Here is a 27,193-nt window from a genome sequence, read left to right on the forward strand (position 1 = left end):
GGCCGTGGCTGCGTCATCCCCGTGTTGTGGATGACGTAGCCCAAGTCCTCGAGCGTCCTTATCGCAACGCTTGCCCACTTGTCGGAGCAGAGCTGCTCGGGGCACTCGTCGGAGCAGAGCTGCTCGGAGCCGGTGGGCTTTGGTGTCGGTGCGGCGCGTTCCGTCTTCTTCCTCTTCGGTGTGTCCTGCCGCCGGCTGCTCCGCCGGGGGAGCGGCGGCTGACGTCTCTTCTCCACCTGCTGCACCTGCCCGGATGTCTCGGACCATCTGAGAGCGCAGCTGCCGCAGCAGGTTGCATGCCTCTGTCATCTCTGAGGTGAGGGTGGCCCTGAAGGCTCTTCCGTGGCGGCTTTGAAGGCCGCAATCGCCTCCTCCGCCGCGGCGGCCAGCATGGCGCGCATCTCCTGTACCTGCAGCGCCTGCTCAGCCGCCGTCGGCGGCCGGTCCCCCGCCCCACTCTCACTGGAGCGCCTGTTGGCAGTGGTAGCTGTCTTCTCACCTTCCGGCTCCGTCTTTTTACGGTGGCACTTGCGGCGCCTCCGTCGTCGTCTCTAAAGCCGTCGGCACACGGACCGTGCTGCCGAACGTTAACGTTGAGCATGCCAAGTTCAACGTGCTGCTGAACGCTCAGGAATGATACGAGTCGTGCATACGGTACGTGTAGTGATGGGCAGCTTGTGAATGAGTCATTCAAATGAACGATTCACTCCAATGAAGTGTGAACTAACCACTCAATTTCAATGAACTGGTACTTCAAACTCTTCACAGATAGCACACTCCACACTTCTTTCTAGTTCACTAACTCTTTTCCCCTCTCCCACTACATCGGCGCTACGTCACTTCACTTTAGTCCTCCCTCTACTGCCTGTCGACGAATCGAGCGGTGTTTGTTGGGAACGATAATAATTTTACGAGGGGTTGTGGCAGTGAGGGGCGAGGGGAAAGCAGCGTCAGTTGCTTCCTGCAGTGCTGACATCATTACCCGTGACTATTTCTGCAGTTAAACTTCACGTCTACAGGTAGCCTACCGTTGGCAGCGCTTGCAGACAAATGAATATTAAAGGTACAAACAAAGAGGCTGGCTGTGTGAGCATGCACAGCCGACATCAAAATAAATGTTTGTTAATAACACTGAAAGAGGGATTTTACCTGAAATCATACCAATGATGACAGGTGACAGTTAACGTTTTGAATCTGGAGGGTTATTATCCTCAACAAAAATAAAATCTACAGGAAAACTTCTGAATAATTACTTAATGTAGGTATATAGACTTTGTGACAGTGGTAAACATACTCATTCTATTTTGGATTAAATTTTAAAAGGAACATAAAATTGGGGTGCATTTCGTTGGTAGCCCTAGTTTTCAGTCCATGAATACAACAAATAATGTTTCATTTGGCAGATAAAGACTTTTTTGGGCGCTCCATGAGAAAATGTAGAGCAAGATTAGATGTAATACCTTCCTTATACGTGACAGGCTTCTCTGTTTATCTTTCCTTTGTCCCCTTCGACCATGCTCTATTTTACTCAGACGCTATAAGAGCACAAAACGTTGCGTGCACGTTACTGCATAGTTCGGCCATCTGTTGGTAAAATTATGAAGTATTATGAAGCTTTATTGTACGAGCGAGGCGAAACGAAAGTAGCCGCAGCTGAGCGGCGAACTGGGCAACTTCGCCAGGCTTCCGTACTTCATGAATGAACTACTTCATTTGAACGCTTCACGGCAAAGAGTGAAATGAATGAAGTAGTTCACGGGAATGAACGAGTTCGACCCATCTCTAGGTACGTGGACCCCAACGTGGTACACGTGATCGCAACGCACTCCAGCGACAGCTGAGGGATGTTTCTAGTTCGTTAATCACACTGTTTACTCAACAGGAGGGCGTAAAATTCCCACGTTAGCTCTATTAAAATGCACATTTCTTCCATCGTCCATGAAAAGGAAAGTACCATGTCCAATCAATAAGGGCACAGGCATAGAAAAGTTCCGTTACAAACAGTGCGTTACAAATTTGGAATGCCTCTCCGCATAAGATAAACATTATTTCATCATTCCCACATTTTAGTAAAACCCCAAGGTCAGTCTTACTTGATCACTGTTCTACCCAGTAGCAGAATCTTTGCAACATGTGAATTACGAAGCGTAAAAGAAGAAGGAGCAAAATATCTTTATACAAGTAGCGTAAGCTCTCCTTTAGATTAAGTCAATCGAACAGTCACTCCTCAAAAAAAAAAGGTGAACTTGTATTTACATAACATCAAATATTATAGTCTATACTTATATTAAACTAATAATAAAGTATCAGAACCTAATAAAAACGCGAATGTTAGGGAAAAAAATTGATTGTGTTAGGATGCGAACCACCGCCTCTACGGAATTACGCACTGATTTTTTTTTTGTTAAATCTCATTTTGTTCGGTTTGGTTCGTTGCATCTGCTCGGGGCGGACGTCATAAGACATCCGTTTCAGTTCGTTGTTGATCGATTAACACAGTTTTTTTTTATTACAGAGGGCAGCTAACCCTCTGACCGAACATGCTGAGCTACCGTGCCGGCAGTCTGATAGACAGTGACGCTATTCATTACGCTAAACAAAAATCACACGTTTGTCCTCTAATCATAGTGTCTTGCCTCTCGCTAGAAACCTTAATCGTAGATATTTTACTAATTGCAATATAATTATAACAAATTGTACCAAGAATACTGCGTTTTGTGTGGATCTTCAGCGTGTCGCTGCCTTCAAATAGCCTACTCTCATTATACGAAAGTTATAATAATTCTCTTGCCACGAATATGATGTATGATGTTTCTCATTATTTTATTGGAACGAATCACACAGTTAACAACGGGTTTTGCAGTGATTCTGAATTTGTTGGTGCTCGAAACGACATATATACATATAGACTTGCAATGAATGCCAATATGGCGCCCACAACTCTGTACTGAAGGGAGACGGCGTGCTTGTGACATAGGTGGCGTTGTGCCATGTCATTGGTCGACGCTCAGACGCGCGCTCAGAATATCTGACATGCCAGATATTGCTCTGCACGTTCGGAAAGACTCGCGAGCGTGCTATTCCATGCTTCGCCAGCGCAGCCACCACCGGTGAAAGCCGGGCAACCACGCCAGTTGGCCACGTATGACCCGCCACAGCGAGCACAGGTCGACGCTGCTTCTCTTCTTCTGTCACAGGCGCGGGTGTCGTGCGCGGCAACGCACTTCACGCACCGTGGTGAGTTGCGGCAGCATTTGGCCACATGTCCCTCGGCTTGGCACCTGAAGCACTGTGGCTTAGGGTCCATGCCCAGGGGGAGAGCTTCTGCTGTCACGGGGAAGCGTAGAAGCTTCCTTAACCCGAAGATGTCGCCGCCGTCCGTCGCAGTACCTACTACGACGTTGAACAACGGCGGCCTCCTCCTGTTCGTCCGGTTGTGCAGCTTGATAGTTGCACCCCGGAATCCTGGTCGCGTCAGCCCTTCCTGGACTGTCTCCTCGTCGAAAATCCAAGGCAGCCCCCTGATCAGGGCCTCGGATTGCTTCTCGCGCTGTCTTGGCGCGGTCGTCTTCTCCACGCTGGGTGGATCCACAATGTGGGCGGCCACAGCGCCTATCAGTGCGAGGTGGTCAGCCGCACTCGCTGCCTGCAGTTGAATGATAGGGCCTGAGTCAAGTGACTCGACGCCAACCTCTTCGCTGCAGCAGCTGCCTATAACTTCATATATCTCTGTCCACGACCCTCTACTGCACTGGATGTACAGAGGGGGGACAGCTACATGATGTTCTTCACGCTTCCGTCCGCAATCCTACTGGGTTGCGGCGTCAGCGGCTTCTTCTCAACGACTGTCTTCTTCTTCTGTGCGTTTCTGCCCATACTGTGACGCTAGAGAACACGACAAATTTGCAGAGTCGTAATAACAACACACGACAATTTGTACTAGCGTTGCGTCACAGTCAGAACACGGCTTCGCAGCTCTTCTTCACGCCTAGAGCAGGTAGCGCGCTTCACCAGATATGCGCGCGCCTCCGCTGCTCAGCTGGAACCTACTCATCGAGTCGCTGCTCCTTTATGACTTTCCTCACTGTGAGGAAGTTTGTGGCCTGTTGGCCTTTACTCCCCTGAGAATCTTGTTGAATCTTCTTTCTGGACTGTTGGTTATATCTGGACTGGCAAGGTGTGCCAATGATATATTTCTTGTGCTTGTCGATGTGACGATTTTTCTTTTTATTCTTACTCGTTGCTGAGGGGGATGTCGTGCGTAACGTATCCTGCTTTATCATATTCTCCGTTAACCAGAGAAATGATTATACAGCGCATCTGCAATTCTGTGAAGATAAGGTAGGAATCAATCAGATTTAAATCCTCCCAGGAAAGACCAATAAGGCCTTCTGGATAGCCAAGTGGTTGATGTGGAAGTGGAGGTTTAGGATGGTTTGGTGGAACGAAAGGATAGGGGTTCTTGTGGTGGGGGTATGTGCCATCTCGAAGCGGGCCAGTGATCTTCTTCGTTACAGCACTTGCACTGTACGTGTCTGGAAGCGGGAGGAATGGGACTTCTTCCCACTCTTCTTCTCCTTGTGCAGCTGCTTCGGTGTCCTTGTTCTTGTGCTGTGTCGCCTCCCCTTCGGCAGGCTGGTCGGTCTGCATGGCCGCCGTTGCGAATTCCTTCTCTCGTGCAGGAGTCGTCTGGGTGGCGGTGTCTTCTCTTGTGGCGGAGTCTTCTTTGGCTGAGCGAAGTTCCTGCGTCGGCACAGCAATCTGACGCCGAGCCTCTCGCCCAGTTCCGCCAACATGGCTGCCCTCTCTTCCGCCATGGCGGATTTGAAGGCGGACATGGCTTCTTGTACACCGTCATTTAGACGCCTGTGGACGACGTCTTTTGTGCAAGAGACTACCTCTTCGTGTGTGGTGGTCACTTGCTTCTGCGTCTTCTTCTTCTCCGGTCCGCGCCAATTTCTCCTGTAGGCGCAGGAACGGGCGTTGGCCGCGTGTGCGCCGCCGCAGTTGACGCAGGTACAGGGGGTGTCCTGCTTCTTGCAGTCGCGTGTGTCATGTGCTTGCGCACACTTCAAGCACGCAACTGTGCCGCTGCAGTGCTTGGCGAAGTGGTCAAGCTTTTGGCAGCGAAAGCACTGCGCTGCAGTCTTCCTCTTCTTCTTGCCGGATGTTCCTGCTAGCGTGAGCAGTAACTCCGCCAAGGCAGCAGCTTTGCGTCCCCTTCCACGACCCGACATCTCGAGTGGTAACAGCGACAACAGCGATGCGTAACTGTCCGCAGCCTGAGCGGGAATGAACTCATCGAGTGGACCTGGTCCAGTATTTATGCCTGTGGCCTTCCCCTTTCACCAGGCGCTCCCTCTGTTGTCCGCGCCCGCTGGCCACGATCTTGTGGAGCATTGCCGTTCCCTTTTCCGTCCACTGCAGTCCTGGGTGTTCTCTTTGCAGTCCGCGGCCGCCAGACACACTCCTGGATGTTCCATCTTCGGTCTGGAGCGTTTGGAATCCCGTCTGTGGTACTTGGCATTCCCCCTGTGGTCCTCTCCCGCTCATTGTGATCTGCTGGAGCGTTGCCGTTCCATTTTCGGTCCGCTGCAGTTCTAGATGTTCCCTCTGCGGTCCGCGCCCGTCAGTCCCGAACCTAGGACTGTCCAGCAGAACACGCATTGCGTTGATTCTGTACCGTGAGTGGCTAAAAGAAAAAAAAAAATCTTGTAGCACTGATTCCTGTAAGTGTCGGTCATGCCTGGCACGGTGATGTGTTAAAATATTCGTCACCTAATTAGGCTTCAGTCACGAGGCTGGCCTCCTATATACAACCTACATCGTTTCCACTGACTCCTCGCTCACTGACAATCTATCCTTCGACTTGCCGATGATTCCGTCCTTCTACCGTCCACGACGTGCTTTCATCATTGATATCTTGCCTCATTATACAGGGGTTGCTCAAAAATGTGGCAACACTACGAGAAATGCATGCCTGAACATAAACGTAGATTATAGCTCTAGATTTCTCTGTTGTATTTGACCACAAGTGGCACCTGTTGCATGTGCTCAGTATGTTGCAAGTGTTCGAAAAACTGTGAACACATTACACGAGCAAATTGTTGGTGCTCGTGTAGTGGGTGCTTGCATAACCAAGGCAGCCGAAGTGTTTGTTGCTCCAAGAGACACCTGATAGAAGATTTAAACCACATACAGAGAAAGTGAAAAAACATCCATCACTAAGTCACAACGCGGACGAAAGTACACTGGTGTCCAAAATTAAAGTAACAAACCGTTTTATCCACGTCCTGTGTCTAATCCACGATGTAATCATACACACTGTCAGTAGATGTTCTACACGGAAGATGGCATTACGGTCAACGAACAACCACGGCATCGATGACGTCAGCACACATATCAAAGGGGGCAGGGTTTGCCACCTAGTCCCACATCCACAATCACTGTGTACACAGTCACAGACGGTGCAGTATGGCACAGAGAAGTGCAGTGGGGGCCATAGGAAGAATGGAAGCAGGAAAGCTGCAAACTTCTGTGGCTCGATAGCTTAATGTGAATCGTTCTGTTGCTTATCGTATGTGGCGACAGTTTATACAGACTGAAACTGTATCCTAAAGGCCAGTGCAGGGCTGAACATGTTCGACATCCGAAAGACAGGGTCGTCATTTGGTTGTAAGGGCACGACGGTACCGTCTCAGCACTGGACGGCAACTGGCATCTGACCTTGCGCCATCATTGAACACAAACTGTGTACAGAAGGCTTCGGCAGAGTGGCCTTTGGTGTTGGAGACTGCTGTATGTGTATCTCTGACGCTTCTTCACAGGAGGGAACGTCTAGAGTGGAGTCGTCAACATGCTACCTGGACGGTCGAACAGTGGGCCAATATTCTTTTCACGGATGAGTCCCGATTTGGTCTGGTGAGTGATTCTAGACGGATTCACATCTGGAGGGAATGTGGAACAGGATTTCGGGTCCCAAACATTGTAGAAAGAACTGATAACGAAGAGGATCTATAATGGTGTGGGCAAGGACCACTCGAATCCCCTTTCATGAAATTGTGTGGGTGAATCAGCAAGGTTTAAATGCTGACAGGTATAGTGAAGAGATCTTGGAAAATCATGTGTGGTTGTTGCAAGGTGCAGTGGACCCAGACTTCGTAACTATGGACGATTATGCTCGACCTCCTAGCACAGAAGATTGACGTTTTCTTGAAACAGAAGATATTGCATGCATGGCGTGGCCTGCTCGCTCTCCTGATTTGAATTCCATAGAGCACGTCAGGGATGCACTAGGGAGACAGGTTGCATCACGTCAGCATCCACCAATCACTCTCCAACATTTGTGAGCAGCTCTGGAGAAAGAATGCGAGTTACTGCCCCAACATGAGACTGGTAATATCATTCATAGCATTCTCCATCGTTGTCATGCTTGTATTGTTGTCAGAGGTGGTCATACCCCATACTGAACACATTAATCAGTTGTCGAAATGTGTGTGCAAATCCGTTAAGTTGGAAAAATGAAGAACATTTTCGTCTATCGTTACACATGTTGCAGTTGTTTATGTTCTGTATTCTTTACATCGTTTCTACTTTACTATCACCTGTTACTACTGTTTTGTTGCAAAATAAACGCAACCTCGCAAAAACTTGCTACTTTAATTTTGGATACCAGTGTACGTTTTAGTGATCGTGACAGAAGAACATTGAGAGGATGTGACGATAAGTAAGAAGGTAACAATTGCAAAAGTCACTGCAGAACTGAATTCACATTTGCGAACTCTGTCAACACGAAAATAACACGAAGGAAGCTCCATAAGCTGCAAACTGCATGGCGAGCTGGAATTTCAAAACCACTCATTTGCAGTAATGCAAATTACTGTAACAGAATAACCTCATGCCAGTGTCAGGAAACTTAGGCTACGGAGCAATAGAAGGACATCAATTCGTCGTTTGAGTCTTGTTTTGCACTGTTTCCAACTTCTGACAGAGTTTACGACTGGTGTACATCATCTCATGTGACGATCCAAGAGTGAAACATGATGTGGGTTCGATGATGATTTTGGCAACCATATTGAGATGTTCCATGGACCCAGTGGTTACTCTGAAAGGCTGCATTACAGCCAAGGATTATGTGACCATTGTGGCTGATCAGCTCCATCGAGTGGAACAATATTGGTTCCCCATTGGAGATGCAGTGTTCCAAGATGACAGGGCTCCTGTTAACAAAGTTCACATCGTCCAGAACTGGTTTTTGTAAGCACTTGGATGAAGTGTCGCATCTCACCTGCCCACCCCTGTCATCAGATCTCAATATTATTGATCCTTTGTGGTGTGTGATTGCTATCCACCTCCATCAACATTAGGATAACTTGCCATTATTTTGCAGGAAGAATGGTGTAAGATTCTCTTAAAAATCATACATGATCTGTATTTATCCATTCTGAGACGCTGTTAAGAACGCCAACGGTTTTCCCGCATGGTATTATGAGTAATAATGTGTGATGTGTTTGATGTTTCTGTACGTTTATCCATACTCTGTTCTCACATGCACTCCCACGTTATTCTTTGTACATCATTACTCAGCCAACGTTCACTACCCCCAGGGGCAACAACAGACTACACTAGACCATCTTTATAACATTCAGTTTGACCATACCTAGCTCACTTTGGGTGCTGATGTCACCATTGGCTTCATTCAAGACTCACAATCCGCTCTAACAACACACTTAAGCAACCATTACGAGCTGTGTCACTCAGGTGCGGTTCTAGTCAGGGTGAAAACCCTGATTCTCGACAATAGTACTCTTTTTTTCATTAGTTTCAAAATGTGTTAAACCCATCCCTAACTGTTTGCAAGTTGTTGACTATCTAGCTCGATTAACTATATTATTCGACTAAGGGTGTTTCACCTGAAGTTGTTATGAAATTCCAAAGAAACACACAAAAAACATTATCACTGAACAATGAACCCTGAAATGTCAACACCAAAAGAAAAATTACCCTTTCCAGCAATTACTGGCATTGTCAGGTTTCAATTGTGTCATCATCATTAATTACTGGTGACACCAAAAAAGACTCATTTCTGTGCAGGAATGTAAGTTGTCCTTGGTATTTTGTAAGAACTTTTCTGATGTTGTGTTTAATTGTTTTCTTGGAGCAGTACTGAACTAGCACCCATTCATACTGATTTGGAGTTTGGATCTGGAAAGAATACATCCATCGCAGAAAGCAAAAATTCCCAGTTTTCACAACTGAGAAGTCCCATCAGTAAAGCCTCTTCTTCTTTAATAGCAAGAACTGGCTAACCACCTTGTGTCTTATCATGGTGACCACAAATACTGTTTATCAGATGTCCTTTCAGAATTTTATGAACTCCGCTAACCTTGGCAATGATTATTTTTCCACTTAAAATTTCTGAGATACATTCCTAAAACATCCAAGCTAAATTTCTTCAATTCACCCAGTGTAAATGTGCAACATTTTCGCAGTAACAACTGTAATGATTTCAAGTGTCTGATGCAACAAAAAGAACTGTTGCCTACATGAGGAGTACAGGATACAAGTCCTCAAAAAGCAGAAGCATTGAGCTGCCGTTTGGCAAACACAAAAGAAACTTTGCTACTTTCGGAGTTATCATTTGATGATCCAGAGGGTGCCTATCAAGGACCTTGCTGCTTTTCGATGAGTGGTTTCCTTTAACCCTGTATTTAATCTACGGGAACTTTCCCCTCAACATTTGTGGCCTCCAGGACTAATTCGTAAGTTAACATACAGACACTGCAATCATTTCTTCATACCAATACTAGACTGTTATACATAATTGTTGCTGCATTGACTGTGTCACAGTGTTGCTGTATTTGTTCAGTCACATTCTTGCTGCCTTTACAAATGTTTGTTCACGAAAGAACTTCACCCCAGGTTCCTCAGGTGTTGAGTTTCAATGCAGTTTCACCACTTGTTATGTTTTACTTATGAGTCTATAATAGGTAAGCATAATAGATTAATTTTTCTTATGGCTTTAGTTTTCGTTGTGAAGGGACAATGCATTACGTGCATAAGACCTAGGCATATAGGACTTTTTACGTCATTTACACGAATAAAAGATTTACCTCATAAAAATTTTTAAAAAAAAATCAATCTTGAGAACATCAGTAGTTGGATAGAAAACAACATTCACATTCAGAATTGCCAAAAAGTAGTATTTCTAAATAGAGAAAATGTTTATTTTCACATTAGATTCAGTTAAGATGTCTACCATGAATTCTGACAAAACAAAAGTCTATGCATTTTGGAAATTGCTCTCTTCAGACAGTTCAGTTCAGTGTCACACTAAACCAAAGAAAATTTTAAGAAATCTTCCTGTTATTTCCTACCTACTTTGTACTCTAAAGTAATGTCCTGTACTGATACAACTGAAGATATTTGATAGTACAAAAATGTTTCTTTTGTGTGTAAATTCCTTTCAGAAATATTTGTGTGTCAATTATTTCCAGCAAGTCACTGAAAATTTCTTCTTAAATACTTTTGTTACAAGTAAAATGTCATGAACAGGTTTCAGTTTTGAAGTTCTCTCTTCCTGCTTTTAATATGCCCAATAAGTGTAACAGAGAAAATAAAAAATAACACTCTCTTTAATTCTCTGTGCTTTATTCATAAAATGTCCTTAAAAAAGTACATTACTCAAATCTGGTGAAGCCAGTCTTACAGTTGAAGTAGAAGAAATACATAAAAAGGTAAATAACGAAAAGTACAATCAGTCTTTTTATTCCAGAAAATGGAATCTTTCAAATGGAGTAATACTTCACATAAAGTTAATTATTTATGCTTCCATTTTCTCCTGCTTATCATCTGGATTCTCATGTCCTGCTTTTGTGACAGCTGGTTTATTTGTCGGGACCTGCTTATCATCTGGATTCTCATGTCCTGCTTTTGTGACAGCTGGTTTATTTGTCTGGACAATAGGCACTACACGCTCAGTTGAGTCTTTTAAGGGTGCCTGTAACAAACCAATGAGCAGCAACATTATTTAAGATTTTTTTTTAGCACATCACATTTGCCATTTACTGCATAAAATTATTTATTTCACTTCACTATTGCAATTTTGGCATTTGGCCTATTATCAAATGGTACTGCAGAAGCTAAAAGATGCCCTAAACATTAAGCACAGGGCTTATATATGAAGTTGCACAAACAGGCCATCAGACAGTAGTATGTTTAAAAAAAATGAGGAGTCGTACAAACAGGCCATCAGACAGTAGTACATTTAAAAAAAAAGTGAAAACAGTATCCCATTCTGCTTCAGTAAATGTCAGACTTTTAAAATCCTCAGACCTGTGTACACGTCATCGTCAAAGCTAAGTCTTTTCACTGTAGGGATATAGTAACACCAAATAAGAGCGATGTTCTGGTCATAGCGCAATAATGTAAATTACGCAAACAGTTGCCAGTGTGAACATCCTTAACACAAACATTATAAACCAATGTCCTAACACACTGTTTAGATGTAAACCGAGGCTGTTGGCATCTAAATACATTCACATGTAATATCTTTTTGTGCACTTATCATAAATAGTACATTCCAGTGATAACAACTACAAGCTTCATATCGTAACATCCTTTTACATCTTTTGACAGTATAAAGCTTTCTATGTGATGATATAGTCACAAGTTGCAAAGGTCTCACAGTGACTTGGGTGCTCATGCAGAACCTGGGAATAGTAATCTTAAACATCACAGATGGAAAAGTACAGAAGGCACAAAATGCTTGCCTGTGAAAACAGCCTAGAGTGCGGGACAACAAATTGAGAATTCATGTAACAAAATGTCACCCTCATAAAAACAGGGTATGTCTTTTTACTGATCTCTAACATCAGAAAAATAATGTAATTACATAGGAACCACATGTAAATGTAATAACACAAAACCAATGTACTTAAAATATTAGTAACAACAATGTAAGAAGTTATTGAACCATATTATGATGCACTACTAAAATAGATTAGACAAAATCTGGTCCAAAGATAAAATTAAATTACAGAAATAAAATGCATCGAAGAGCACTTGATTATTCCTCGTTACAGTGTATACAAATTGCAAGGCAGGAGAAAACTTTAGAAACACTTACAAAACTTGATACACAGAATTTATGAAGAGCTAATATATCACGTAAGATAAGAAATTCTAAATATAAGATAAAGATGAAAATAAAAGTGGTAGCACGTATCAGTCTCTGATGTTATTTAATAATTACATCCTAAGCATCAAACATATTGTACAATAAAGAAACAGACATATCTACAAAATGTTAGGGCAGTATACCTACATTAAATAGGAAAAGGTCATTTGCCCTTATGCAATGTTACTTTTATCATTTGCACATAAAAGGACTGGAAGTCACATAAAAATCTTCTATTTCTTAAATCAGTTTGTTCATTAAACAAGTATATGTATATTCACAGTCCTCTGTTATAAATAAATTTTCATATCCTGCCTCCATTGTATCTTATGACTGTATTCCAAAGGATTGGAAAAGGGCACAGGTCATCCCCGTTTTCAAGAAGGGACGTCGAACAGATGTGCAGAACTATAGACCTATATCTCTAACGTCGATCAGTTGTAGAATTTTGGAACACGTATTATGTTCGAGTATAATGACTTTTCTGGAGACTAGAAATCTACTCTGTAGGAATCAGCATGAGTTTTGAAAAAGACGGTCCTGTGAAACCCAGCTCGCGCTATTCGTCCACGAGACTCAGAGGGCCATAGACACGGGTTCACAGGTAGATGCCGTGTTTCTTGACTTCCGCAAGGCGTTCAATACAGTTCCCCACAGTTGTTTAATGAACAAAGTAAGGGCATATGGACTATCAGACCAATTGTGTGATTAGATTGAAGAGTTCCTAGACAACAGAATGCAGCATGTTATTCTCAATGGAGAGAAGTCTTCCGAAGTAAGAGTGATTTCAGGTGTGCTGCAGGGGAGTGTTGTAGGACCGTTGCTATTCACAATATACATAAATGACCTTGTGGATGACATCGAAAGTTCACTGAGGCTTTTTGCAGATGATGCTGTGGTGTATCGAGAGGTTGTAACAATGGAAAATTGTACTGAAATGCAGGAGGATCTGCAGCGAATTGACGCATGGTGCAGGGAATCCCAACGTAGACAAGTGTAATATAGAAAGATAGATCCCATATGATTTAGCTACAAAATAGCAGGTCAGCAACTGGAAGCAGTTAATTCCATAAATTATCTGGGAGTACGCATTAGGAGTGATTTAAAATGGAATGATCATATAAAGTTGATCGTCGGTAGAGCAGATGCCAGACTGAGATTCACTGGAAGAATCCTAAGGAAATGCAATCCAAAAACAAAGGAAGTAGGTTACAGTACGCTTGTTTGCCCACTGCTTGAATACTGCTCAGCAGTGTGGGATCCGTACCAGATAGGGTTGATAGAAGAGAGAGAGAAGAGCCAACGGAGAGCAGCGCGCTTCGTTACAGGATCATTTAGTAATCGCGAAAGCGTTACTGAGATGATATAGATAAACTCCAGTGGAAGACTCTGCAGGAGAGACACTCAGTAGCTCGGTACGGGCTTTTGTCGAAGTTTCGAGAACATACCTTCACCGAGGAGTCAAGCAGTATATTGCTCCCTCCTACGTTTATCTCGCGAAGAGACCATGAGGATAAAATTAGAGAGAGAATAGAGCCCACACAGAAGCATACCGAAATCCTTCTTTCCACGAACAATACGAGACTGGAATAGAAGGGAGAACCGATAGAGGTACTCAGGGTACCCTCCGCCACACACCGTCAGGTGGCTTGCGGAGTATGGATGTAGATGTAGATTATCACATAGAAACTGTATATTGTCAAGAGATGTAAAACGACATTGATATTAAGCTTACAAGTGTTATCTCTGTAATATGCCATCTCTGATAAGCACAGAAAATATGACTGAAGAATTTATTTTTACACCAATGGCCTCTGTTCACGTGTAAATAGTGTCTTAGAATATCAATTTATAGTGATTTGTGTTAAGTATGGTAACACTGGCAAAAGGTTACATAATTTACATCATTTCACAATTAACAGAGCTTTGCATCATTTGATGTTACTGCTCAACTCTGACGATGACATGTATACATGTCTCAGTATTTTAAAAATCTGAAATGTGTTGAAGTAAAATGTAAGTGACGGTGTGTCTGTGTGACTATATATATATATAGGCCCTGAGATTTATGTTTTGTATATGTCCTAGCATTTGCAGTACGACTGAATAGTGGCCCAAAGGCCGAAATAGTAGTAGTGAAGTGATATAAATAATTTTCTACAGTCAATGTCGAACACAATGTCTTTCAAAAAATTCTACACAACTGTGAACCCTAACCATGAGACATTAATTATTTCTGAGGTTCTCATACTGTAATTAATTCATGGTATGTTTTGAAGTTCCTTGGAAGGGTCGACAGTTTCCTTTAGCAAACAATATTTTGTTGGCTGATCTACTCTTCAGGTGTTTTTGTACAGTGTTGTCATGTGTACAAGTATTGCCTTGATTCCAGGAGAACTCAATTGTAGTCCAGGCAGCGAGCAGGGCCGGCACTGGATTTTCAGGCCCCAGTTAAGTGTTCTTAGGCCCCTTCCCAATTTTTTTTTTACTTTTTAACATTTGATGTTTAGATAAAGCCTGAAAAATTTTAATGCACAAAATAATCAATATATCAATGCTCACACTTTACATAAAGTCTATACTTTACAAATCTATACTTTCTTTCTAGCTTCTTCAGATGTGTCCTTTTTTTCCCAGTGTAATCTAATGAGCAGCCTCATTCTGACTATTGTGATCATAGTTAATTCAACAAGCTGCTCTTGCCCCGTAGTAGTTATCAAAGAATGTCCCGTGACCGCTGTGCTTGTACAACAGTAACAGGCGAAAAGCAGAAAATCCATAAGGCTACCATTACATCTGGAAACACGTTATTAAAACTGCAGTTATGAAGAGCATTGAGAGGGCACATAGAGGGAAGTGGCTAAACAAGCCAGACCCAAAACTAGCGGCATGAATCTTTTTTTTTTAACTGCAAAGTCTCTTCTTTCACACTCTGTTTAGGGAACTAGGAATATTACTGCTTCTTCCCAATATATGGGCTGTACATAAAGTCTGGGAACACTTTCAATTATTTATTCCACAAGAACCAAACGTTGTACAGATATCATACATATGTCATTTTGAAGAGAAACCCTGAAAGTTTTTTTTCATTTATACTGCCACAGTGTAGTTTGGTAATTTGCTGATAGTCAGTGCTAGTTGCAAACGTGGCAAGTTCAAGAGCAGAGTGAGCTTTCTGTGTGTTGGAGATTGGAAAACAAAAACAAGTGTGCTACAGCTGTTCACAGAATGTTTAGTACCAAGTATGGTAAGAAGCCACCAACAAGGAAGGCCATTTACCACTGGCACAACAAATTCGTTATGACGGGTTGCTTGTGCCTGGTAAAGAGAAGCTGACGTCCCAGTATGAGTGAAGTGAATTTGGAGCACGTATGAGGGACATTCATAAGGAGTCCAAAGAAATTGGAGTGTTGCGGATCCCGTGAAATCGAGATGGCTCCAATAACAGTGTGGAAAGCCCTGCGACAGAAGCTGTTTATGAAACCATTCAAATTGGAGCTAGTGCAGAAGCTCAATGATGACGACAAAGGCAAGCATTTTGAGTTTTGTTCACAGTTGCAACAACTGAATGAGGAAGGCATTACTGATCGGTTAAATTTTAGTGATGAAGCCACTTTTCACACTAATGGGAAAATGAACAAGCGTAACTGTCGAATCTGGAGTACAAAGCATCCACAGGAATGCATTGAATTCGAGCGTGATTCCTCAAAAGTAAATGTTCTTTGTGCTTTGTCACGTCTAAAACTGTACGGGCCATTCTTCTTCGCCGAGCGCACTATCACTGGATATACCTAATTGGACAAGTTGCAGCAATGACTGATGCCTCGAATGCAAACAGACTCTCCATTCACCTTCTAGCAGGATGGTACTCCACCCCATTTTCATCGCGAAGTTCGTGAGTACCTGAACACGGAGCTTCCGCATCGATGGATTGCCCATGCTACAGAAGAGGAATCACTGTTTCATGAAATGGCCTCCTCGATTACTAGATCTCACTCCATGTGACTTTAATCTGTAGGGACTCATTAAAGATCTGGTGTATGTGCTGCCTCTACCACGTGATGTAGCAGAGCTCTGGGAGAGAATACAGGAAGAGACTGCCACAGTCGACAATGCGATGCTGGGACAGGTATGGCAAGAATTCAATTACCGTATTGATGTCTGCCGGGTCACTCATGGTTTGCATATCAAATGTTTGTAAAAAAAAACTTTCACCCTGTATATTGTTAAAAATATATCTCTTTTTCAAACCAACAGCTCAGTTCATGGGATCAATACTACATGTAACCTTCACAAAGATTTAATGTCACTTAAATGGTCCAGAAAGGTGTCCATTATTCAGGAACACAAATTTTCAATAATTTGCCAGTAGCCATAAACTTCAGTTTAAGAGGAGCCTAAAGGATTTATTTGTGGTCAACTCTTTCTACTCCATTGATGAATTTCTTAGTAGAAACAATTGGGGTGTGTGTGTTTGTGTGTGTGTGTGTGTGTGTGTGTGTGTTGGATAAAAATATGTTTAAAAACTTTTTTGACTCTTTTCACATCTATGACGATCATTCCACTTGGGGTGTGTGGAAGGTACATTAGCAAATTTGCTCCTATTTTAAATATTTATTGTATATTCTTGTTCTTCTGACATGTGCTACATCCTGGAGGACCTCCTCACTATGGTTCAATTGGAACGGAAAGTACATCTGATCCAGTCTAAACGCTGCTCAAAGATGCCATGTTCTCTATGTGCTGTGATAGTGTAGAATCATTTAGGCTTATGTAGTTCCATAAGGAATCAAATGTGTCCATCACGTTACCTATTCAGCATACTTTGTAATTTGGTTTCCTGCAACTGTATCTAGAATAACACTGATAACATTTAGTTTAAAATTTTCCTCTGAGCTGAGGTTTAAACCTTCTTCTGGTGTTTCATCTACAAAGAGCTTTCTTTTGCCCTTCTGTGTTTCTGTTGCATGATTGTAACAATCAAGTCAGGAGTTATTTCAAAATTTTATGCCACCTTGCAACTTTCTGCATAAATATTATCCCAACTATTTCTCAATTCATTTGATTCTTGCGCTTAAAACTACCCTTGCTGGAAACACAATGACACACATGTTTAGCGAAGTTAGTACTTTGTACCATACTTAAGACAATGACACACTCTGAAATGATTTCAAATACTTCTGAATGCCCTTTGGATATATACATAGCTCTGTAATCAAATTAAAATTAAAAGAACATTCAATCGCCCTTTGTAATCCTGCCAAATGCTTAGCACATGGACCCACATCAGGTATCCACACAGACTATCTTCATTTCCGACAGCCCATGGATATTTTCTTTCCAAAGTTTCTATCTTTTGGGACTAGAATGAAGAAAGTTATTTATTTTTGAAGCAAATCCACACTCATTTCCACAGCATGCATGCCATGAAGCTTTAATGTGTTGACTGATGCATGCATAGTGATGGAGGATTCACCACCAAGCAAGGCCAGATCACTTTTCACTGTGGGCAATGTAGCTCAGTATAAACACATTTTGCTCTCTTCACACTTCACTGGGAGTCAAATCAACCATAACAAAAGCATTTACTATGTTTTACTTCTGTTAAAATAATTCAGCAAATAAAGTATCCAGTTAGGTTAGGTTAGGTTAGGTTCTATTTCAACTTACTCGTTCTGAACATCATGTAACAGATCATGAACTATGTGGTTTCCTCCTTGTTGAGACATTTCAATTGTACTTAAATTCTCTATCGCAAGTGGACAGAACTTCGCCAAAAACTCTATGAGATACCAAAAAAAAAAAAAAAAAAAAAAAATTTCCACATTGACGATCTCTAGGTCACAATCACCACTCAAAGCTAATCCTCTTTCCACGAGAAAAGACTCACTTTGATTACGTGATACAGTACTTCAATATAATACTCCTTTTCTGTACAATGTTTTGGTCCAAAAGATTTTCTACGGCTGAACAACTATTTTCTAATTTGTGCCAGTCTAAGTCAAATGTTTGGTGAATAGTGCTCCTTTCATGTCGACTCACTGGGGCTTGTGCCTAACAGATTCTTCTATCTCTAAGCTACTGAAGTACTTTTTTCCTCTCCACAGATCGATATATAAAGCTAAAAGCTTCTCATTCCCTGTTGATATAGCCATTTCAATATGTCCAGTTTCTGGAACAGTTACATCACTGCCACTTGCTCTAATACTATTACTACCACTTTTTAGTGTGTATTCCTCCTCAGTGCAAATGCCACCCTTTCTGTCATCTGTGTCTTGATTGAAGTTGTCCCATCCCTGCAACATTTCTGCTACAGACACTTCTAAACATTGCCTTTCTTGCATTTCAACACATGTAAAATTTTGAAAATGACACCAAATTTTGAACAAGAGGGTATCTACACCACAGCAGTTGTAAGAGGGACTGTGTAACTAACAACATAACTTGTCTCCAAGAACCCTTATCTTGTTCACTATCAATGAAGGAAGTCTCAACAACTTCATTATGTGCTTCTGTCTCCCCAGGCACTCCTAGTTTAGCAACTGGCAGAAAAGGTAACAATGTCTGTCCAATTTCATAGCACTGTTCTGAGGACCTAAAGCAGATATCTGTGCAAAATGTAACCACGAACTCCGCTTGTAAACAGATGATCAATAAATTAGAAGTGAAATAAAAAATCAATTTTGCTTTAATCACAATGCTTGCCCTATGAATTTTATGCCAAAAGAATGTACACTGAGGTACATACATACCTTTTTGGGTGCTTTAATGGTGAGAACACCGTCTGATGATAACTTTGATGTTACAGCATCTATGTCAGTATTTTCAGGCAATTTATAACGACGGGTAAACTGTCTTGATATGAAACCATGTTGGTCTTGACGTTCCTCATGATTACCCTCAATTACAATAAAATCATCTCTAATCTTCACTGATACTTCATCAGGTTTGAAATGCTGGACATCAAGATTTACCTACAAAAGAAACAACTGTCAACATAAAATCCTAACAAAAATTGCATACAGTACATTGTTTTGTACGGAGGGTTTACATCTGCAAATGGCTTAATTTTTTTTCCTCCTCATATTATTATTTAACTGCAGACTGTCAGTCAAATTTGCATTACTTGGCCGAATTCAGTTACTGATATTTTTTCATAGAAGAAAGTGTTCAAGAAATACAGAAATCATTCTTCCATGTAGATATTTTACCTTTGATGGGGCATACAACACGCCCCCACATTGACAAAAGAATGGCTTTAATATGGAAAGTAAGCGTGGGCTGGCTACAAACTAGCTTGCCAACGACAGTAAGTTATACTCTGTATCTGTTTAGCAATGTCCATTTACTTCTTGTAATACAGGTCCACAGCTTTTATACATTTTAAAAATAACATCACATTTATTTTCAGCGTTAAATGTTTTATTGTACAATTGCAGTTTCAACTCAAAAGTTGTTATTTTGAAGCATAATATGTGTGGTTATATTATATCATAGGAACAGGTTAAAATAATGTTATTATAACAAGTATCATTCTTGAGAGTAATAGTGTCGCTGTTTGTTATCAATGACAAGAGTATGTTTTTTATTTACATGATCACGATGACAGACTTCAACCTGCATGCAACTAACAAAACTACTCATGCTACAAACAACAACAATAACAGGCTTTATTACCACCACGAGCAACACAGCTGTACAATACTGTTATTATTACCCTATTTTATGCAGAAAGATAACATAATCCTTACCCTTAAAAATGGCACAAAAGATGAAACTACAGTACTGCAATAAAACAGTTACACCTAAAAGCAAACATGATATTTTAAAAAATCTTAGGAATGATTCATAAAAAAATCATAAAATATTTAAAACATGCAGCTACTTTAAAAAGGAGAGAGGTTCCAAGTGGTCCACATTGCATAGCAAGCACTCAGTAATTGGATACTCAGATGTTCACAAGGTAACCTTTATGTATTCCTAGTGAAGGAGCTGGATGAAGTAGGGATAAGTGAAGTATGAATCCCAATACACAGCTCTAGCAAATGAACAACGAACTGTAGTTGGCACATGCACACACATCAAAAAATAATTTCAAACTAACACTTTCCGCTATTCAGATGGTACTACATTATGTAGATACAATAACAATGAGAGATATGGTGAGAACTGTTCCACTTCAGATACTTCACTGAGCCGTTCTCATTCACAAACTCAACTGATAATAAACTTAATGTTTAGCTATTTAATGTAATCTACTAGGTTCTGTAAGAGCATGTGAACCATGACTATTTGACCATGGAATGAGGCCATAATGAACCCTCAAAAACTGATGCCATTATAAATAAAATTTAACTGCCACATGTATGCAAGATCACCACCTGAGAACATCTTGACCAATTTGGTTGATTTTTTCTTTTTTGCTGTGTTTGTTATTCTGATGACTAGGTTCGTATAAACAAAAAGTTTTGGAAAACCCAATGGAAAAGTCAGAAATTAACATAAACTGCCGCATATACGAAATATCATCCGTTAAGAAAGACCTGACAGACTTGGTTGATTTTGACTTTGTTATGTTAGTAACTGCCAGGACTAGGTTAGTATGACAGAGAATTTTTGGAAAATAAAAATCAGTTGTGAAAGATCATCGCTTGAGAATGGCTCCGATAAATGATGTGTATGTGTGTGTGTGTGTGTGTGTGTGTGTGTGTGTGTGTGTGTGTGTGTGCATAACTGTGGATGGTTATGGTATTTTTGAAAAGAAAAGAATAGTTGCTACTCACCATAAATTATGCTCTTGGCCAACAAAGCCTTTGTCAAAAATAGATGACGAGCCCGTGTGCGCACACACATTGTTTCGATTTGTTTTGTTTTAGGGCATACAAACATGCCAATGTCAGAACTGGGGAGGGAGAGGCAAACTTAAAGAGAACATAAGTGATTAAAAAAGGGCATTCCGTCAGGAAATGGCGAACCATCAAAGGTTGAGGGCAGTGAACACAAAGTGCTGGGGTCACACACACATGACCACAGTCTCTGGCAGCTGAAGCCAGACTATGAGCAACAGCAGCAGCAACAACAAATGATGGGAGAGGCAACTGGGTGAGGGTGAGTAGGAGGCTGGGGTGGGGAGGGATACAAGGTTAGGGGTGGGGGATGGTAATGTGCTGCTGGGGAGCATGCAGGGACACAGTGGAGAGAGGGTAGGGTAGCTAGATGCTATTGGGAGGTTATACAGAGGGCAGGGGAGGGGGGGGGGGGGAGGTAGCAGAAATGGATAGATGTAAAAAGACTGGGTGGGTTGGTGGAATAGAGGGCTGTGTACTGTTGGAACAGGAACAAGGAAATGTAGGATTTTTTTTGCACGGAAAGTTCCAACCTGCAGAATTCAGAAAAGCTGGCTGTGGGAAGGCTCCATATGTCACAGGCTGTGAAGCAGTTATTGAAATGAAGAATGTCACGTTGGGTGGCATTCAGCAACAGGGCAGTCCAGTTGTTTCTTGGCCACAGTTTGTCGGTTGCCATTCTTGCGCACAGACAGCTTGTTGGTTGTCATGCCTACATAGAATGCAGCACAGTGGTTGCCGCTTAGCTTGTACATCACATGACTGATTTTACGGGTAACTTTGCCTTTGATGGGATAGTTGATGTTTGTGACCGGACTGGAGTAGGTGGTGGTGGGAGGATGTATGGGAAAGGTCTTGCATTTAGGTCTTCTGCAGGGATATGAGCCACGAGGCAAGGGGTTGGGAGCAGGTGTTTTGCAGTGATGGATGAGGATATTGTGTAGGCTCGGACATGACGAGATGTAGTCGAAACCCCGGTGGAGAAAGTAATTCAGTTGCGCCAGTTCTGGGTGATACTGTGTTACAAAGGGAATCTTCCTTTGTGGCCGGACAGTGGGGCTTTGGGAGGTGGTGGATGACTGAAAAGATAAGGCATGAGATATTTGTTTTTGTACAAGGTTGGAAGGGAATTTATGGACTGTAAAGGCCTCAGTGTGACCCGCGATGTATTTCAAGAGGGACCGCTCATCACTGCGGAGGTGATGGCCACAGGTGGATAGGCTGTATGAAATTTAGTATGGGGCGCGTGGAAGCTGTCGAAGTGGAGGTATTGCTGGTAGCTTTGATATGAACAGAGGTACTGATGTAGCACCTTTGAGGTGGACGTCAGCATCTAGGAAGGTGGCTCGTTGGGTTGAGTAGGACCAGGTGAAGTGAATGGCGGAGAAGGTGTGGAGGTTCTCTGGAACGTGAGTAGTGTGTCCTCACCCTAGATCCAGATCATAAAGATGTCATCAATGAATCTGCACCAGGTGAGGGGTTTAGGATTCTGGGTGTTTAGGAAGCATTCCTCTCAATGGCCCACGAATAGGTTGGCACAGGATGATGCCATGCGGGTAGCAGTATCCCGGATTTGTTTGTACGTAATGCCTTCAAAGGAGGAATAATTATGGGTGAGGATATGGTTGGTGGTGGCGACTAGGAAGGAGGCTGGCAGTTTGGGATCCACTGGGCACTGTAAAAGGTAAGGCCATGTTCATTAGGTATGTTAGTTGAAGGAAGGTGGCACCGTGTGGTTAGGCAGCAGGAACGTTGAGAGTCAGTGGAGGAAATGGTTGGTACCTTTTATATAGGAGGATGGGTTGCGGGTTATAGGCTGTTGGTCTACAAGAGCAGACATTCTCTCAGTGGGGACACAGCAACCAGCCACAATGGGATGTCCTGAGTGGTTGGGTTTATGGACTTTAGGAAGCATGCAGAAGATACAAGTGCAGGGAGTGGTAGGGGTGAGGGGAGGGATGGATTCCAGAGAGAGGTTCTGGGATGGACCTGAGGATTTGAGGAGACACTGGAGATCCTGCTGGATTTCTGGAATGGGGTCACAATGGCAGGGTTTGTAGGTGGATGCATCAGACCGCTGGCGGAGTTCTTCTGCCAGGTAACGTTTGCAGTTCAAAAAAATAGTGGTGGACCCTTTGTCAGCAGTTAGGATTATAAGGTCAGGATCAGTTGTTAGGTGATGTACTTGATGTACTGAGGTTTTTTAAGCGGATCTAAGGTTAGTTTGCATTTTGAGTTATTTGGGGAATGATGGTGAGGCAAGGCTCCACCACTGTTGCTTTGAACCACAATGATTACCTGGCACAAAGACTTCGCAAGCTGTCAGATACGTCCACCTACAAACCCTGCCACATTGACCCACTCTAGAAATCCAGCAGGATCTCCAGTCTCTTCTCAAATCATTAGGCCCATCTCAGAACCTCTCCCCATATTCTCTTCTCACCCCTACCACACCCCAAACACCTAGCTTCTATGTGCTTCCTGAAGTCCATAAACCCAACCACCCCAAATGCCCCATTGTGGCCAGTTACTATACCCCCATTGAGAGAATCTCAGCTCTCGTGGACCAACACCCTCAGCCTACTACCCACAACCTATCCTGCTATACAAAAGATATCAACCACTTCTTCCACTGACTCTCCACAGTTCCTGTTACCCACAATTACTTCTCCTTTGAAGGCATTACCTATGAACAAATCTGGTGGACGATTATGGGCACCCGCATAGCACCATCCTATGACAACCTATTCATGTGCCATCTAGAGGAATCATCCTAAGTGACCAGAATCCTAAACCCCTCACCTGGTGCAGAGGCATTGAGGACATCTTCGTGATCTGGATCGAGGGTGAGGGCACCCCACCCACGTTCCTCCAGAACCTCAACACCTTCTCCCCCATTCACTTTATCTGATCCTACCCAACCCAACAAGCCACCTTCGTACTTGTTGACCTCCATCTCAAAGATGGTTACACCAGTATATCTCTGCAGATCAAACCTACCAAACACCAACAATATCTCCAATAGCTGCCAACTGTTCCATACCAAGAAGCTCCTTCCGTAGCACCTATCCACCATGACCGTCACATCCAGTGACGAGCAGCACTTCTCAAAATATACCAAGAATCTCAGCGAGGCCTTCACAGATCGTAATTATCTTCCCCAACTTCTACAAAAACAAATCTCCCGTGCTTCACCTTTCTAGTCACCCATCATGTCCTAAAGTCACACCATCTGGCCACAGAGTAGCATTCCCCTCGTAACTCAGTACCACCGAGGACAGGAGCAACTGAATTACATTCTCCGCAAGGGTTTGAACTACTTCTCGTCATGCTCTGAAATGAGAAATGTCCTGCCCACTATCCATTCCCCCCCCCCCCACCCCCACTCATGGCTCACATCCCTGCAACAGACTTAGATGCAAGTCTGCTGAAGATATGTGAATGCTGGTCAACTACAGTGCAGCAAATGTTTACATATTCTTTTTAGACACTACCATAGCGGTACCTGTCACCTACAATCACATGGTTAAGTGACCACTGTAGTGGAAGATGATTCTTCACTGAGAACTACATTGTAATGTATGAGGGCAGAGCAAACAGCTAGTTACCACAGTTTTTCCTGTTGCTGACATAGGGTGGTAGGTTTCTACATTCTCATCAGAGAGAGTTCCACTGAAAACGATAGATTTCAAAGTCTCAGATAGGCGATGAACCGAAAGTGTTCATGATCCTTGCTGTTTTTCAGGTTGCACAACGGCAGATATAGGAAACACAGTTAAACTTTTACTGCATCACCTTGATTATTCTTGTTATGGGAGGTGTGGCACATTATGTTGGAGCGTGTGTCGAAGTGTAACACCAATCACCTAACTGTCCTTTAACAGTAATGAAACGGGGTTATATCAGCAACAGAGACTTATTTCTTAGTACCGAACACACGAAGGTTGTTTTGGCAATTTGGCATCGAGAAGTGTTCTATTGTTGTACTAGATGAACGCGTTGCAATACGCGTGTCAACGTTAAACAATGCTAAAAGCTGTCAAGACTGTCAAATTGAAATTGAGAATATATAGTACAAAAGGCAGACGAACATGCGAAAGTTACAATAGTTTCAAACAGCAACAGACGCCGCCCTATTTCGCTGCACCAACATGCAAATATAAGTTTCCCGATTAAGTCTTTACCTCGAATCCTCCTTTCCACTTTCTTATGTGTGATTTTCCGCTACGACGAATTGGCTGATGACGCCACGAACGCAGGTATCCCGACCGTAAAGGCATAGTAATACTTCTTGGAATAAACATATCATCGGAAAAAATTCTCGATCCATGATCTGCTATCGGCAAGTGCTCCTCCACCAGAGCTCGAAGTGGGCAAAAATCCATCTGCAAACACAGAACAAGAAATTAATTACATTTTGACTTCGCTAAATTGATTAACTCCTCACTTGCACGTAAACTTTTACTTACCCTCACAGGTTCGAAAAGTGTAGACGACGCTAATCTCTACAACCAATACCAGCGAGTGCGAAATCTCAGTGGCGGGAAACACCGGCGCACCGTATATATACAGGAGCGTTTCGATTCCAGAGATCTCTGGAATGGACCCGTCGACGCGAGAACAAAACGATACTATCCCCACCACGTCGTCCCAGCTCCGACCAAGCGACCAATGAAAACTCAGAACTGGAAAATCGGTAGCAGCTGATTCTTGTTTACAGTCTAAAGCACTGCTGCTTCTTTGAAAATATGCCTACTGATGTTTGAAAAATGTTTCCTGTGAAAATTTTGTGTATTGGCGACAATTTAACTTGCTTGTGAAAAATTATGTGTAGCGTCTTTTTCGTATTGCTGTTTTGTACAGTGAAATCAAATGTATGCGCGTATGAAGTGAAGTCTGAAGCTTCTAGAATAGTTGCTGGTTTTTCTACCAGAAATGTTCGGTGTACTTCACAGTGTAGTACCGGTAGTAAAAACAAGCCGTATATCGTGAATGCTATCAAATGGGCGCCAAATAAATTATATGAAGTGCCGTTATTTTATACAGAGCGTAAACGCATAGCACTATGTGGAGACGTGGTATTTTTTTGTCGTCGTAATGTTTGATCCGGTATTCACACACAGAATATCCATTGTCTTCGACTGCTGCTTCTTTGAAAATTTGCCTACTGATGTGTGGAAATGTTTCCTCTGAAAATTATATGTATTTGTGATAGTTGTACTTGTTTGTGAAAATTATTTGTAGTGTCTTTCTTTCGTATTACCGTTTTATCCAGTGGAAACAGATAACCTCTGCGTGAACAAAGTGAAATCTGAAGCTCCTAGAATAATTTCGAGTTTTCTATCAGAAATGTTTGGTGTATTTTACAGTGCAGTGGTAGAAACAAGCCCCGTATAGTGAATGCTATCAAATGGGCGCCAAATAAATTATATGAAGTGCAGTTATTTTACACAGAGTGTGAATGCATAGCACTATGTGGAAAATTGGTATTTTTCGTCTTAATGTTTGATACTGTATTCACGTACGGCATGTCCGTTGTACTCCGACGCATTTGTTGTATCAGACCTTTTTACGTTTTGATTTAGATCTTTGGTTCAAAATTATTCTACCAAATGTAGGCTTTAGTCACGTAATCTCGACTTCCTAAAGTTGCTTAAACTGAACCCCCATAATTTTTTTTACGTTAAAAATTCTTCCAGTATTAGTACAGTCTCTTACTCTCGTGCTGATTCCAAGAGCGTAATACGAAGGGTTGATCAAAAAAAGTGGTCTGTCTAAAAAGACTAAAGTTATTGATGTAGTTCACAGACAGGTGAGTTGGAAGAAGGCCAATGAGCAGTTTAATGTTCCAAAAATAACGATTGCGAACTTGTCCAACAAGAAGTACAGTGCACTTCAAGGAGCAACAGAAACAAAAAGAGCCAGACCTACACTTCTGAGTAAAACTTTTGAAGAAGAGGTGGTTTAATGTTGTCTTGGCAAAGTTTCTTTCTTTGTGCTTATCCGCAATACCATGTGAAGAATGGCTATACAACTGAACAAGCTTTCAAATACGAAATTCCTGGGAAAATGTGGGTAGTTATTAAACGACACAAAATCAAACTGTCAGAAATAAATACTATAGGAACATCCTATTGCAGGGCTCTTTGGTTCAGAAAAGGTAGCAGAA

At 42.3% G+C, this 27,193-nt stretch overlaps 2 protein-coding genes across 2 annotated transcripts; both read right to left on the reverse strand.

Moving 5' to 3' along the window:
* Positions 1–305: 305 nt before the first annotated feature.
* Positions 306–5,237, reverse strand: LOC124805543. The gene is made up of 2 exons (XM_047266111.1): positions 4,521–5,237; positions 306–551 (listed from the first exon to the last, which is right to left on the reverse strand). Exons 1-2 carry the CDS (start codon positions 5,235–5,237, stop codon positions 306–308), a joined length of 963 nt encoding a protein of 320 aa, XP_047122067.1.
* A 5,396-nt stretch (positions 5,238–10,633) lies between these two features.
* Positions 10,634–25,653, reverse strand: LOC124805248 (alpha-crystallin A chain-like). Its single transcript, XM_047265759.1, has 4 exons — positions 25,494–25,653; positions 25,209–25,409; positions 18,931–19,152; positions 10,634–10,999 (listed from the first exon to the last, which is right to left on the reverse strand). Exons 2-4 carry the CDS (start codon positions 25,407–25,409, stop codon positions 10,823–10,825), a joined length of 600 nt encoding a protein of 199 aa, XP_047121715.1. The 5' UTR covers positions 25,494–25,653; the 3' UTR covers positions 10,634–10,822.
* Positions 25,654–27,193: the final 1,540 nt, after the last annotated feature.

This window comes from Schistocerca piceifrons, chromosome 7, assembly GCF_021461385.2.
Source record: "Schistocerca piceifrons isolate TAMUIC-IGC-003096 chromosome 7, iqSchPice1.1, whole genome shotgun sequence".
Lineage (NCBI taxonomy): Eukaryota > Metazoa > Arthropoda > Insecta > Orthoptera > Acrididae > Schistocerca > Schistocerca piceifrons.